At 43.0% G+C, this 14,571-nt stretch overlaps 1 protein-coding gene across 1 annotated transcript in view; it reads right to left on the bottom strand.

Annotated features, from left to right (window-relative positions):
- LOC124719631 overlaps window positions 1-14,571 on the bottom strand; it is a 171,479-nt gene that overhangs the window by 86,020 nt on the left and 70,888 nt on the right. Inside the window, exon 7 of the mRNA XM_047244847.1 lies at window positions 4,850-5,599. Within this exon, the coding sequence (XP_047100803.1) occupies window positions 4,850-5,599 (750 nt within the window). The remainder of the gene's footprint in view (window positions 1-4,849; window positions 5,600-14,571) is intronic.

The raw sequence follows: 14,571 nt of genomic DNA, 5'->3' as shown, positions 1-14,571 counted from the left end.
ATCAAACAACCTTATTAACAGAGATGGTGGATTTTGTTTAAAAGCTGCTTGGAATCCGGCTCTGTCTCTCATCAAAAACCAGAGGGACAGAATTAGTCCTACCTCACCTGCTGATTAATAGTCACTATCGATATTTCTGATGTTTGTTGTCCTTGGTTGTGTGTTGACTCTGTGGTTACTTGTTCTGTGCGCTCAAAGGGCTCTGAGCATTATGGGACTGAACATCTGAGGTCATCAGTCCCCTAGAACTCAGAACTACTTAAACCTAACTAACCTAAGGACATCTAACTTAAACTAACACTCCCATGTCCGGGGGAGGACTCGAACCTCTGACGGGGGCAGCCGCGCGAATTGTGGCAAGGAGCCCTAGACGGTGCGGCTACCCCGCGCGGCCCTGTTGTTCCCTGTGTGAATGTTCTGGACCGCTCTTAAGCCCATCGTATAAATGTATTTACACTGACCCATGTTCTCCAAAATTTCTTTTGCATTCAATGTTGGATGTTCACCAGTGATAGTCCTTGTGTTGAGGTATCTGTAGTCACAGCATAATCTGTATATTCTTGTGCCATCCGACAACATTTTTGGGAACAGTTAAAACATCTACACTTGTTCAACAGTCCCCTCAGACAGTTGCTGATGGAGGAATTCTTCCGTTATTGGCTGTAGGTGTTCTGGAAGCCTGTATGGTTTCCTGTAGACAGGAGCGTTATTGTCGGTGAGCTGAGAGGAAACTCGGACATGTTAGGTAGCTGGAACCAGCGGTTAGGTAGAAAGTGACGGGCGTGGCTAGGGTGAATTCACATATATAAACTGAACTTTTCCCGTGCAGATCTGAGAGTGATGTTTTCTAAGTCACCGTTTTCCTGCTGGCTTTGAATTTTATATTGCATGCAGCCAATTCAAGGTCATTTATTCAACTTAGATGGTTATCTCCCCAGTCCTGCGGTCTCATCTTTGGAACCTTACTCGATAGTAGTAACGTTACTACACTGAAACGCCAAGAAAAAAAAAAACCAGCATTTCCGAGGTAACGATGAACTGGGGACTTTCCCGTACGACGATTTCGCGAGTGTACTGTGAATATCAGGAATCCGATGAAACATCAAATCACCGACACCGCAGCGGCCGGAAAAAGATCCTGCAAGAACAGGACCAACGACGACTGAAGAGAATCGTTCAACGTGACAGAAGTGCAACCGTTCCGCAAATTGCTGCAGATTTCAATGCTGCGCCATCAACAAGTTTCAGTGTGTGAACCATTCAACGAAACATAATCGATATGGGCTCTCTGAGCCGAACGCCCACTTGATAACTGCACGACACAGAGCTTTACGCCTCGCCTGGGCGTCAGCACCGACATTGGGCTGCTGATGGCTGGAAACATTTTGTCTGGTCCGACGCGTCTCGTTTCATATTGTATCGAGCGGTTGAACGTGAATCGGTACCGAGACAACTTCATGAATCCATGGACCCTGCACGTGAACAGGGGACTGTTCAAGCTGGTGGAGGCTCCGTAATGGAGTGCAGCTAGAGTGATACGGGACCCCTGATACATCTAGATACGACTCTGACAGCTGACACGTATGCAACTATCCTGGCTGATCACCTGCATCCATTCTTGTCCATTGTGCATTCCGACGGACTTTGGTAAATCCAGCAAGACAATGTGACACCCCACACGTCCAGAATTGCTACAGAGTGGCTCCAGAGACACTTTTCTAACACTTCCGCTGGCCACCAAGCTCCCCAGATATGAACATTATTGAGCAGATCTGGGATGTAACGTGCTGTTCAGAAGAGATCTCCACCCCTCGTACTCTCACGGATTTATGGACAGCCCTGCATGATTCACGGTGTCAGTTCCCTCCAGCACTACTCCAGACATTATTCGAGTCCATGCCACGTCGTGTTGCGGCACTTCTGCGTGCTCGCGGGGGCGCTACACGATGTTAGCCAGGTATACAGGTTTCTTTGGCTCCTCAGTGTACGAACAGTGCTGGTAATTGCCGATGCTGGACTTAGATTGGTGAAGCTTAACTATGCCTCGCTGATCAAAGCGAAGATGACGACGTCAAATTTAGAGCGGTTTTGCTAGTGTAGGGAATTTATCCGGGTCCGCCAGTAAACTACTTGCAACTAAACACGCGGAGTAGAGCGTCACGTGATGTGTTTGACGCGGGGACTTAATATCTGAGGTCATCACTCCCCTAAAACTTAGAACTACTTAAACCTAACTAACCTAAGGACATCATACACACCCATTCCCGAGGCAGGATTCGAACCTGCGACAGTAGCGGTCTCGCGGTTCTAGACTGGAGCGCCTAGAACCGCTCGGCCACTCCGGCCGGCTGACGCGGGGCAAACCGCGATTGTGTTTTCGCGACGCTGCAGGGGTTCCGAAGAAACGACGGAAGGAGTTCATCACTTTGTTTCGGTTCTGCAGCGTGCTCGCGCGCGCGCACCTGTGTGTGTGTGTGTGTGTGTGTGTGTGTGTGTGTGTGTGTTTGAGAATGAGTGAGTGTGTATGTGATCAAATAGGTATGTAGGTAGGCTGAGCTGCACGTCACACCTACCTCGTGTCATACGAAGATGGCGAGGGATGCTGCAATCTCTAGTTTCAAAATAGCAATCCTTCCTCCATTAAATTCACCGTAAGGTTCGCTGTAACTTGACAGTCTCTGCAAAAATGACTCTATATAACACCGTCTATGGCAGTGATGCTCAGTAGGAGAGTATATTAAATTCACACAGGGATCGGTTTCATTTGCACTGTTCGCTCACTCTGTTTTTATTCGAACAAATTCGCCATCATCTGTTGATCACAAATCACACTAAATTCGAGGTACTACGCCCTTACTGTGTAACTCTTGCCAGACATATGTTCTTTCACATTAACGTCTGACACATTTTTTTCCCTTCCACTACATTAATTGTAAAAATACACTTTTAAACAACATGGTTTCTTCTTTACAAGTGCTACGCCGTATATACATTAATTTTTAACGTTTTCTTTAATACCTTACTGTATTTCTCAATCAGTATGTCAACATCCTGTACAACAACTGCTCTTATTCCTGTGTCCTGTGCAATTGTCCTTTAACACTATGCATTCACTTCAAACAACATGTCACAACGACACTTGTTTGTTACTGTCTCATACTATAACATTTTGTGCCCCTCTGACCAATCAGAACACTAATCAGCGCTACGAACACCATTACATGTTCTACCACACAGTTGAGTTATCTCCATCTTCCTGCTCCTCTGGTTTGACACTGATACTAATTTTTCTTGGCACAGTACTGAACATACACGTAATACACACATACAATTCTTAAGACTTGCATATTTCCAAAAAATAAATACTGTCATGGAACAATGTAGATAAGTAAATAAATTCGCAAAAAAATTCTGTATCAAGCTGAAGTTAAATATGGTACAAGGGAATAATTTTCAGATACACAATGCGTTGCCAGAGGTGAAAGTCATGTAAATTGTCATTAAAAAATTCCTAGTACTAGTCGGAGACAGAATTTTGGGTTGAGCGATCTAGTGTGAGACAAAAGACGAAGCACAGTTCTGCAGTTATTTGCAAGATAAGAAGGGTAACGTAGACATCTTTTTGAAGCTTTGTAGGAATAAATGGGAAAGGCAAACATTCCTGTAAAGACATTGCAAGAGTATATTCTGTTCCCTTCACTGCCCAGTGGTTGAAATATTTTTTTCATATGCAAGAAATTCTTGCAGTATTTTCGTTTTTATCATATGCTATGGGTAACAAAATATTTTTGTGAAAATTTCGGAGACCAAGTTAACATGTTATCACAGGGTGGGTTGGAAGAAATAGAGCAAGAAATTCTTATTATCTTGTAGCAAATTACATTTTAATAGTAGTTACTTAAAGTCAATTCATTAAATTAACTAGACAAACACAGACATGTAGAATAATTTAGAACAAGTGAGAAAAATACACTGGTTTTGCGTTAGCAGTAGGAGTTAATTTTGTGTTGTCAGCTGGATTCAATCATTATGACTGGTCACTGGCTTTAGTCCTGCCTACAGTCGAGACAGCCCTTTGGAAACAATATCCATGTAACTTACAACGAGGATTGCGCAAGGAGAGACCGTTCATTTCTCCTCCTTTCCAGATTTCTCTCAGCTGTTGAACAGAGCTCCTGTCCTGGGCGGATGATATCCGGATTTCACCACGACAGCAATCTGTTCCTGAGCAGAGGCAGCGTCGTTCCATTACAAATGAAGAAAACGAACTGCAGTGGTCCCTGCACCATCGTGGCTATGTGTACGTAGTACACAAACTGCGCTATGCCTTGTGCCTGGTGGAACCCAATTCTAATAATTATACCTATCCCGCTCAAAATAACACCCTTAACTGACATAAAAACATATTGTTTCTTAGAGGCAAATTTATCGTTACTAAAAATTTTGAGTTGCCGCATGGAGTTCCGAGCATGTAAGTACATGTATCCCACCGACCCAAGACAAACCAAATTGAAAGTTATCGATAGAGAAATCCCCGCAAGGAATATTATCCGACTGTGCATCAGGTAATATTTGCTCATCTTTTCGAAAGCAATAGTTGCTATGCATACCACACTCCACGGTATCAGTGCGTACAGCGCTTGACCACGGAATACCCTTCTGGCTTCAGCAGGTGGCAGGTCGTCAGGGAGCCTAAGATGACGGACACAAGCGTACATTTGGTAGCAGAATAAGTTTAGCCAGATACATCTTAGAAGAGTGAGGGCACTATCAATGTGGACCATCGTAGATAGGTCGGGGACACCTGTCATACGATAAATGACCTCAGAACACAAGATCTGCGTTATACCCGTGATCTGAATGGACGAGAATATCTTTCCGGGGACATTACGTAACTGGGGCAGGTACAGGTATACAACAGTGGTCAAAAAGCGGAAAATAATATTTATGGCTATAAATGACATTTCTGAAGGTTTTAAGCTGTCGATTTTGAAATCTTTGTATTTCAAGGTGGCACTGTTCAAGCTGTCTTTGTACTTAAGAGCCCTTTCTGTTGGCCTCACATACCCTTTGTAGAACTCTCTTTCCCACGTTAAATTGTACGTCGTGAAGTGCGATCCGTTTGTGTAGAAACTGACGCCGCATAAATCGAAAGACTTATGGAAAGAAAAATCGATACACATCAGCAACAGGACTGCTCTGGAAACAGAGCAGATGGCGTCTGTAGCGTTCGACTGCAGGCAGGACTGATCGCCAGGGCTGTCGAAATAGCAGCGAGCATCATGTACGGACTGTAGCATACTAAACGGGACGTCCTGACAAACGCCGAACGAGTTGGCTGTCATCCAGGCCAGCAGGCAGAGGTTGACGTTTGCCCTCTGCGTGTAGGCCAGGTAGCTGGTGACGGGTATGTGGGGCGACCTCTGCACCATGTCGTCCCACAGCTGCACGCGGCACCGCTCGCGCAGGTTTTTGGTTTCCGGTGGCAGGTCTTCCAGCGGACACGTGGGGTGGTCGAGGGCGTTCGCCAACAGCTGCACGCAGTCAGTGTCCACGGAGACCATGGCGTTGCTTCTGTCCTCCCTCTGCCACTCCTCATCTGCAAAAGAATCACTGCGAGTTGAGTGGTGCTCACACACCAAATGTATGCAGAAGCAGATGTACAAATCTGATCCCAGAGGCTCCTCTGGATCACAAGACCAGGTGTATTTTAACTACATCATCGATGATAAATAATGTCAACAAATTTTTTTGTATTTGGAAAGATATATACCAGAGTTGAATCGAGAGAAGAGTACGCAATTCATTTTCATCTACAGAGTATCCAGGAAGTCCCCCAAACCCTCTTGACTATCTACAGTAACTCTTCATCATTTCCTTGCGCCTTTTTCCCACGTCAACGCAGGGTCGGCGTTGTTACTATGGATTTGCCATTGTTAGTGTAGAGGGCATCCAGATCCCCTTCCTATCCCCACCCCATAACCTCCCTCCCCCCTCCAAGATGGAATTAGTGTAGACCCAGCTGTCTGCGTCTAGTGAAAGCAATGGAATAGTGTGAACGTGTTCAGATGTCTGTGAGTCGTGTAATGGAGGCGGGACGTGGGGACCGCCCGGTATTCACCTAGTGGGATGTGGAAAACCGCCTAAAAACCACATCCAGGCTGGCTGGCACACCGACGCTCGTCGGTAATCCATCAGGCGGATTGAATCTGGGGCCGGCGCGCCTACCCTAGTCCAGGAAGCAGCGCATTTGTGCTCTCGGTTAACATGGTGGGTGACTTTGTGCAATCATTGAGGACATACATTCGTTTGCTTGGTATCCCTCCTTTGAAGCTGACGAAAAGCGTTGGTGTAATTACTATACTCTTTTGTTTCACTACAGCACCATTTCAGTTGTGAATTCGTGTTGAAACAGTTACACTGTAAAGGAGCGTTTAGTGGCGCGTGTATGGATGCACGAAGGTCCACAGAGAGGGCAAACAACGAAAAACATTATGAGAGTATTTGCCATGGTGCAAATCGTAAAGCAGCTCTGCTTGTTTGAGCGCAATAAGCTGGTTATGTATCGAAGGATGGTAGCGTGCTGGACGTAAAAAATACAAATGAAAGCGTGTTTCCCCAACCGGCCGAGCAGTCTGGAATGAAATCCTTTCGCAAGAGTTGCTCACATTCAAACATTGTGGTCACCAACATATGACCACATTAAAAAATATTTGATAATGAAAGGATTTAGGCCGAAGTTAATGAATAAAGAATCTGACTGCTGCTTGGAGCGACGAGTTGCGACCTGCCGTGTCTCGCCCAAGAGTGTTAACAACAAGTATTATTTTTTATAGTCTCTAGCCGTATTTTGGAGTCTGAAGCGAAGCCTAATCTCAGGCTCTACTGTAGAGATTTTGGCGCAATTTCCACTAACAGAGAGACAGGTTCACGAAATAGGTTTTTGTATATCATCTGTAAATTTTTAGTGCAAACTTCCTGAGCTTTGATAAATTAAAGTCCTTGCCTGAGTGAAAACCATGCGATTACCATGGCACGTTTACCTGTCTACATGTGAACGCTAATCTCAGTAACTGCTGCAGGTGTGCGTGTGTGTGTGTTTGTGTGTGTGTGTGTGTGTGTGTGTGTGTGTGTGTGTGTGTGTGTGTGTCTGGAGCTTACAGTCGGTCAACAGCGAGATTATCAGCACCCTTACTCACATTAAAAGAAACATATGTGGATAAAACTAAGAAAATGGTATCACACAGTGAGGAGGAAACCTTTAAAGTGACGCTCATCCTCTCTCTCCCACCTCACTCGCGTTGACCACACAAGCACTCTGTCTCGCACCAGTTAAGACAACGGATAAAGGGTGAAAGGTGCTATATCTGGGATTAAAACGGAAATAAAAGGACAGGTGAGCTAAAAAAAGAGACTCTAAGAAATCTGATTGGCTGACCACATACGAAAAAGATGGGTTAGCTGGGCACACAATTAATACGTTAAAATCATCTCCCTAAAATTTTCGGAAACATAGTGGACAAATTACAAAACCATAAGACTCTCATCACATTCGTTTGAACGTTAATTAAAACGGAGGGCAGATCTATCAGCAAACCAGTCGCTGCCCACTGGTCGGAGAATAAAACACAGTGTGATAAAATCTGGCGCACGATGATCTGTATGCCACAAGTACTACACAATGGACAGAGTCCTCACCGGAGCAAGAAGCCATGTGTCACAGGGCTGTGGCCTGTGTGAAGACGACTGGGGAGCCGCTCATCCTCCCACCGACCCAAAAGCGAGGAGACAGCAGGCAGGTGGATGGCACACCGCGCTAACCCAGCAGCACGGCACGCCTCCCTGCTTGCTAGATCTGCCCTTTCGTTTCCAGCAACATCCACATGCCCTGGCACTCAGCAGACAGACTTCTCCTTCCACTGCCGTTGTAGCTGGAGGAGGACGTCCTGGATATTGTGCACTACTTTAGCTACTGGGTACAAACGTTGTAGAGAGTGAAGAACACTCTGGGAATCAGAGCAGACAAGGAATTTAGCACTTTAAGCACATTTCCTCTGCTACAGTGCCTGCAAGGTCGCATGTCAATCTGCATCAAAGACTAAAAACTTGCAAGGCAGTCAGACATTGAGTATACAATCAGAGAAAACAATAGTGCAACCAACAGAGTCCCCCTGTTTCGACCCATCCGTAAAGACAGTTCTAAAGGTTTGGTGACCATTAAAAAAGTCCTTTAATAATGTATGAAAATATATGTTCGACTGCTACATCTGCTATACTGCACTAAATCAAAGTTACTCTGGGCCTCTAATCAGGGTAGCAGACTGTTAAAACGCTGGATTTGGTGTTGCACTTGCTCCACACCAAGTGACTCCAGCACATGCCCTACCTAGTGTCCAGATGTCCATGTTGCTCATGGAGAAATGGCATTCCAGAGGTGGAGGAGCAATGGTATGGTGTGCAGGTGAAGTTGGAGCTACAAGAAACTTACATGCCTGATTCACCATGAGGAGGTCGCTAGATGGTGAATGGCGGTTTCCCAACCTCAGCACAGAGACTGGGTATGGGGCTGGTTCTGTAAGCGCATCCTAATATCCTTATGCGTCAATAATCTTGAGGTAAAAAGACCTCGTTGACCTGTGCACTGTGCATCCATAGTCTAGCCACGAACACACAAGAGCCCTATAAAACTGGAGCAGACACACCCTGTCTGATCCCCTAGACCTTTGGTTGAGGCACTTTACAATATTCAGTGCCTTCTGGGTTCTGGCTTTCAGGTCTCACAGGTGTGGCAACCACGAAAATTTGGAGTTAAAACTGAGGCCCATAAACCTGATTTAGTCTTAAAAATGTGGACTAATATCCCTCACATGCACATTAAAATGACAATGAGAATAATTAAAATTCTTATCTGCAGAAAACTGAAACCCTGTCTTTCCAGCCCACCTCCCTAACTTCCGCACTCTAAGTGCAACTGATGGGTCGCCGTAGCACCTCTGGAGGTGGAATATGAAACAGCAAAATTGTCCACAATTAAGAAGCACTGTACAGGACTCCTTTCTGTATATGTGATACTGTTTATGGCTATGGCAAAGAGGTTAAACCTCAAAACATTGCTCTAGGAACACCATTCCCTTGCTCAAAACATGCCAACAGCATGTTACTAATTCAAAACCTAAAAAAGAGCTTACACATTGAAAGGTGGCTACACTGAGCCACTGCGCCAGAGATTGCGCCAAAGAGTATTATTAAGCCGCCTCCACAGTGCTTGTCGAGAGCTCGTGGTAGTGTGTGCCTGTCGAGGGCTCGGGGTAGTCAGTGCTGAGATGTTGTAGCAGAGAGTGTTTGTTGAGATGTGCTATTAGGCAGTGCTTGCTGAGATGTGATACTGAAGAGTCTTGTTGAGATGTGGTAGTAGAGAGTCGTTGTAGATATACATTGTAAGGATTAGAGTGATTTTCATCAATATAAATGAGGTAACAAACTCCGTTTCTTTTTATTTCAGTGTCCTAAATAATGCGTCATTACAGGTTCAGTCAACAAAGCATCTGGCGTGTGTTCTTGTATTAGAGTTTAATTCTGCTTTCCTTACGCAATTATAGTATTTGTAATTTTCTTTTATCACGTCAGTAAAATTGGTATTTAAAAATTCTTGTCTTGTTGAAGAAGAACCGTGCCAGATGTGCGTTGAGTCATACTTCCACATACAGAACAGTTATACTTGTGCTTTGGTTTCGTAGGTTTCATAGTTGCTGGGGACTTAATTAATTAATTGTGTTAACGAAAATTTTCATTTCATTCTTTGTTGTTGTTCTTAGCAGTCAGATAGCGTAATAATACTAGTCAGGGCCAACCGATTACGAGACACAGCGTAATCGTACATACAGCTACTAAAAACTAAAAGTATTTTCAATCATAATTAATTAAGCCCCCATGCAACATGAGAGACTATATGAAGGTGCTGAGAAGACCAGGAAAGCCCCATTCGTGGAGTTGCATGTAGCGTTGTACACCTTACTGATATCAGAGAATATGTTGAGACAGTGCTGTCTACCTAGAAAGGCCTGCTGAATAGGCACCTCTAGTAGAGTCAGGTTGTCAATAGTGGATCGAAACCTCCAGAATCCACACTGAGAGTGGCTAAGCAGTTGCCTGGTCTCTAACAGCCAGACCAAATGACGGTTAACCGTTCGCTCAAAGGTCTTCCCTTCACAGCTTCTGAAAGCTGGCATCAGCAGTAGTCGGTGCAAAATGCTCTGCCAGGTTCTGAGTGATGTATTTGGAGACACTTCTGTTTCAGCACTGCTGTTATTGGTAAACGAATGTGTTTACAGAAACCCTCATAATGGGTTCCAGTACTTTTCTGGAAGAAGTGGAATGGTTGATGTAGTCCAGAAACGCTTGGTATGCCGTTTTCTTGCTCTCCTTAATGACGTGTCAAGTCTTGGCTCTCGTGACCAGATAGGCTGTGAGGTTGTCTGCTGCTGGGATGTACTTAAATCGTTGAAGAGCTAACTGTACGCCTGTCCTGGATTGCTGAGCGGCACTCACCAGTCCAACAAGCAACAGGACTTTGGGACTGATAAGTCAGTGACGTGTTGGATCTATCGTGTGATGAGGTCCATCTGTTCCTTTACACTGTTGCAGTCATCAGTAATGACCTGTGTCCAATTTCCAGTTAGTATTGGCTTGCAATTGTTGTATTGATGAAGTTACTCAGCTTTAACAAAGTATTTAAAATTGATGAGTGTAACAATGTCTTTTGTGTATGTGAGGACAGGCATGTTTTACAGTAACTGTTAGGATCCACTTTACCACTTTTTTGCTTGTGCTTGGGTTCATTGCACTTTCGTAGGAAAGAAGTGTAGGCAGCGTTTCTCCACTAACGCTGGCTACTTTATCTTTAAAAGAAATGTTTCGCATTTCTATGTTTAACTAGGCTGGCGACCGTATTCTATTTCATTTCAGTAAGTTTGAGGAGTTAAAACATTGTCTAAATTGGATCTGACCCTTTCTGTTTTTATGTAACTTTAATTTCAACTCCGATAAGCAAAATCCTCTAGGCATTTCACGGTTAAATTCCGTAAAAACTCTCACAGAGGGTAACATTATACTACATCTAAATACCAAATTTGGTTATAAATATTATATCTGTATACTAAATGGTGCTGTATAGTGTTATATGTGGCTTTTCCCATGACAGGACTATTTGTTCTATTGGGACATAGTGTGTAGTAAACGAAATTTGGTAAATAGGTAGCACATGTGTAGGAATTTAGTGTCATACACTCCCACACGTGCACCAAAGTTAACGTAAGCTGTAAATGTCTTGCTAAATAAAGAGGTCTCAACTTCCTGGATCTACTCTGTAAACTTGGCCAATTTTTAATCAGTTGTGGTGTATGGAATTAGCATTGTTTTCTCAGTTTGGCCATATCGATTCAAATGTCCATTGGAGGCCCCCATGATATCGATAAATGAATCACACTCCATATTCTGAATAAATCTATACTTATAGCTGGGTGTACTTCTGGACAAACATTGTAACTCTGTACTAAAAATAGAGCAAACAGGCAGAAAATGTGATGAATAAAGTTATTACCATAGCTAACAGGCAATTTGGCTTCTCTTTAAAACAATCAGAGTATACCACCCATCTATATTAGCATCAATTACAGGACGTCGTGTGAGACTTTGGGCTCATAGACTGGAGCTAGTTAAGGAGAGTTCAATGAGGAGTGCTGCCAAAATTAATGGGCGTCTGTTTAACTACCCCGAATGATGCTTTGTCAGTAATTCTAGGAATATGCTCACTAGTTGGAAAATAAAAAACTGGTCTTTTACTGGCTACAGAAAAGCAAATAAATGAAAGTATGAAGGGTGCCTGGAACTGAGGCCAATCCGAAAAAATAATAAATAAAAGATCACACATTACAACTGTGGCTAAACGAATGGGAGGGACTAAAAATGAGATTTCTTAACCCGTCAACTGGACTGATTCATTACCTGACTGTTACGACCCTTATGCTAAGTATCTATACAAAATCAGAAGATAGATACATGATAGCTGTTCCTGGGACAGTGTAGGTACACCAGAACACACATTGTGGGAGTACATGCTCTGTGGAGATAAATAATAACTAAATAATAGTAAATAATAAATCACTACTCAGTTCAGTTCAAGTCCTTGATTATCCAGTTAATGAGACCTCTCATGGCTTGGCACCTGTCTGCTAATGCAGTCCACCTACTATGCCAAGAACACTGTAGTGTTATTCTAACGCTGATTTTCGGAAGGGAAACTCATCTGTAGCTGTGTTTGTAGATTGTACACACATGTGAGTCTTATTCTGCTGTGCGTCAATATCATAGGTTACCACATGCCTATCCTAAAGTCCATGATGCTGTGTGGTGCTCTGAATAATTTAGCATAACTAATAGGTGCAAGCACTGAGTATTAATGAACAGTTAATTAATTCATTCCATGTGAGGACTAATCTGAATTACATAATTATCTATGCTTTTTTGTTTAACGTTACCCACTAATCTATGGTTTAATAAATCTTGTGTGAAATTCCTTAGAAATCTACTCCTACAGCTATCAGTATCAAGATTTTACTTTAAATACTGATCCTAATTGCTGTGCGTTGTTTGAAAAGAATTCAGCTGGTATTGGCCAGTGGAGACCAAAGGCACTCATTTTGATTACCCTTGTCATAGTTCATAAACAGAGTCATTCAGTTCAATGGTTACGTTTTATTTGATACACCTTGGTACAACGTTTTGGTGGACACTCAAGTCTGTTTCCAGTAAGTCCTTACATTTTATTTAATTGACACTGCCAGAATCTTTTGATAGGCAGTTGGATCCTGTCAAGAAATATCATTTCCAGTAAAGTGAAACTAATAGTTATGTCTTATTTTGTGTACCCTGTCAGGATAGCACTTTTCATATGGTTTCATATACACTAGTTAGGTGGTAATATTAGCTTATACATATATTGTAGGTATATTATATCAATATTAATATTGATGACTGCCAAGAAGGGAAAGCATAAAGGTGGAAGGAGTATATTGAGGGTCTATACAAGGGCGATGTACTTGAGGACAATATTATGGAAATGGAAGAGAGTGTAGATGAAGATGAAATGGGAGATACGATACTGTGTGAAGAGTTTGACACAGCACTGAAAGACCTGAGCCGGAACAAGGCCCCGGGAGTAGACAACATTCCATTAGAACTACTGACGGCCTTGGGAGAGCCAGTCCTGACAAAAACTCTACCATCTGGTGAGCAAGATGTATGAGACAGGCGAAGTACCCTCAGACTTCAAGAAGAATATAATAATTCCAATTCCAAAGAAAGCAGGTGTTGACAGATGTGCAAATTACCGAACTATCAGTTTAATAAGTCACAGCTGCAAAATACTAAAACGAATTTTTTACAGACGAAGGGAAAAGCTGGTAGAAGCCGACCTCAGGGAAGATCAGTTTGGATTCTGTAGAAATATTGGAACACGTGAGGCAATGCTGACCTTACGACTTCTCTTAGAAGAAAGATTAAGGAAAGGCAAACCTACATTTCTAGCATTTGTAGACTTAGAGAAAGCTTTTGACAATGTTGACTGGAATACTCTCTTTCAAATTCTAAAGGTGGCAGGGGTAAAATACAGGGAGCGAAAGGCTATTTACAATTTGTACAGAAGCCAGATGGCAGTTATAAGAGTTGAGGGGCATGAAAGGGAAGCAGTGGTTGGGAAAGGAGTGAGACAGGGTTGTAGCCTCTCCCTGATGTTATTCAATCTGTATATTGAGCAAGCAGTAAAGGAAACAAAAGAAAAATTCGGAGTAGGTATTAAAATCCATGGAGAAGAAATAAAAACTTTGAGGTTCGCCGATGACATTGTAATTCTGTCAGAGACAGCAAAGGACTTGGAAGAGCAGTTGAACAGAATGGATAGTGTCTTGAAAGGAGGATATAAGATTAACATCAACAAAAGCAAAACGAGAATAATGGAATGTAGTCAAATTAAGTCAGGTGATGCTCAGGGAATTAGATTAGGAAATGAGACAGTTAAAGTAGCAAAGGAGTTTTGCTATTTGGGGAGCAAAAGAACTGATGATGGTCGAAGTAGCGAAGATACAAAATGTAGATTGGCAATGGCAAGGAAAGCGTTTCTGAAGAAGAGAAATTTGTTAACATCGAGTATAGATGTAAGTGTCATGAAGTCGTTTCTGAAAGTATTTGTATCGAGTGTAGCCGTGTATGGAAGTGAAACATGGACGATAAATAGTTTGGACAGGAAGAGAATAGAAGCTTTCGAAATGTGGTGCTACGGAAGAATGCTGAAGATTAGATGGGTAGATCACATAACTAATGAGGAAGTATTGAATAGAATTGGGGAGAAGAGGAGTTTGTTGCACGACTTGACCAGAAGAGGGGACCGGTTGTTAGGACATGTTCTGAGGCATCAGGGGATCACAAATTTAGCATTGGAGTGCAGCGTGGAGGGCAAAAATCGTAGAGGGAGACCAAGAGATGACTACACTAAGCAGATTCAGAAGGATGTAGGTT

This window comes from Schistocerca piceifrons, chromosome 11 (assembly GCF_021461385.2).
Source record: "Schistocerca piceifrons isolate TAMUIC-IGC-003096 chromosome 11, iqSchPice1.1, whole genome shotgun sequence".
NCBI lineage: Eukaryota > Metazoa > Arthropoda > Insecta > Orthoptera > Acrididae > Schistocerca > Schistocerca piceifrons.
This window is presented reverse-complemented; position numbering and strand designations above follow the sequence as displayed.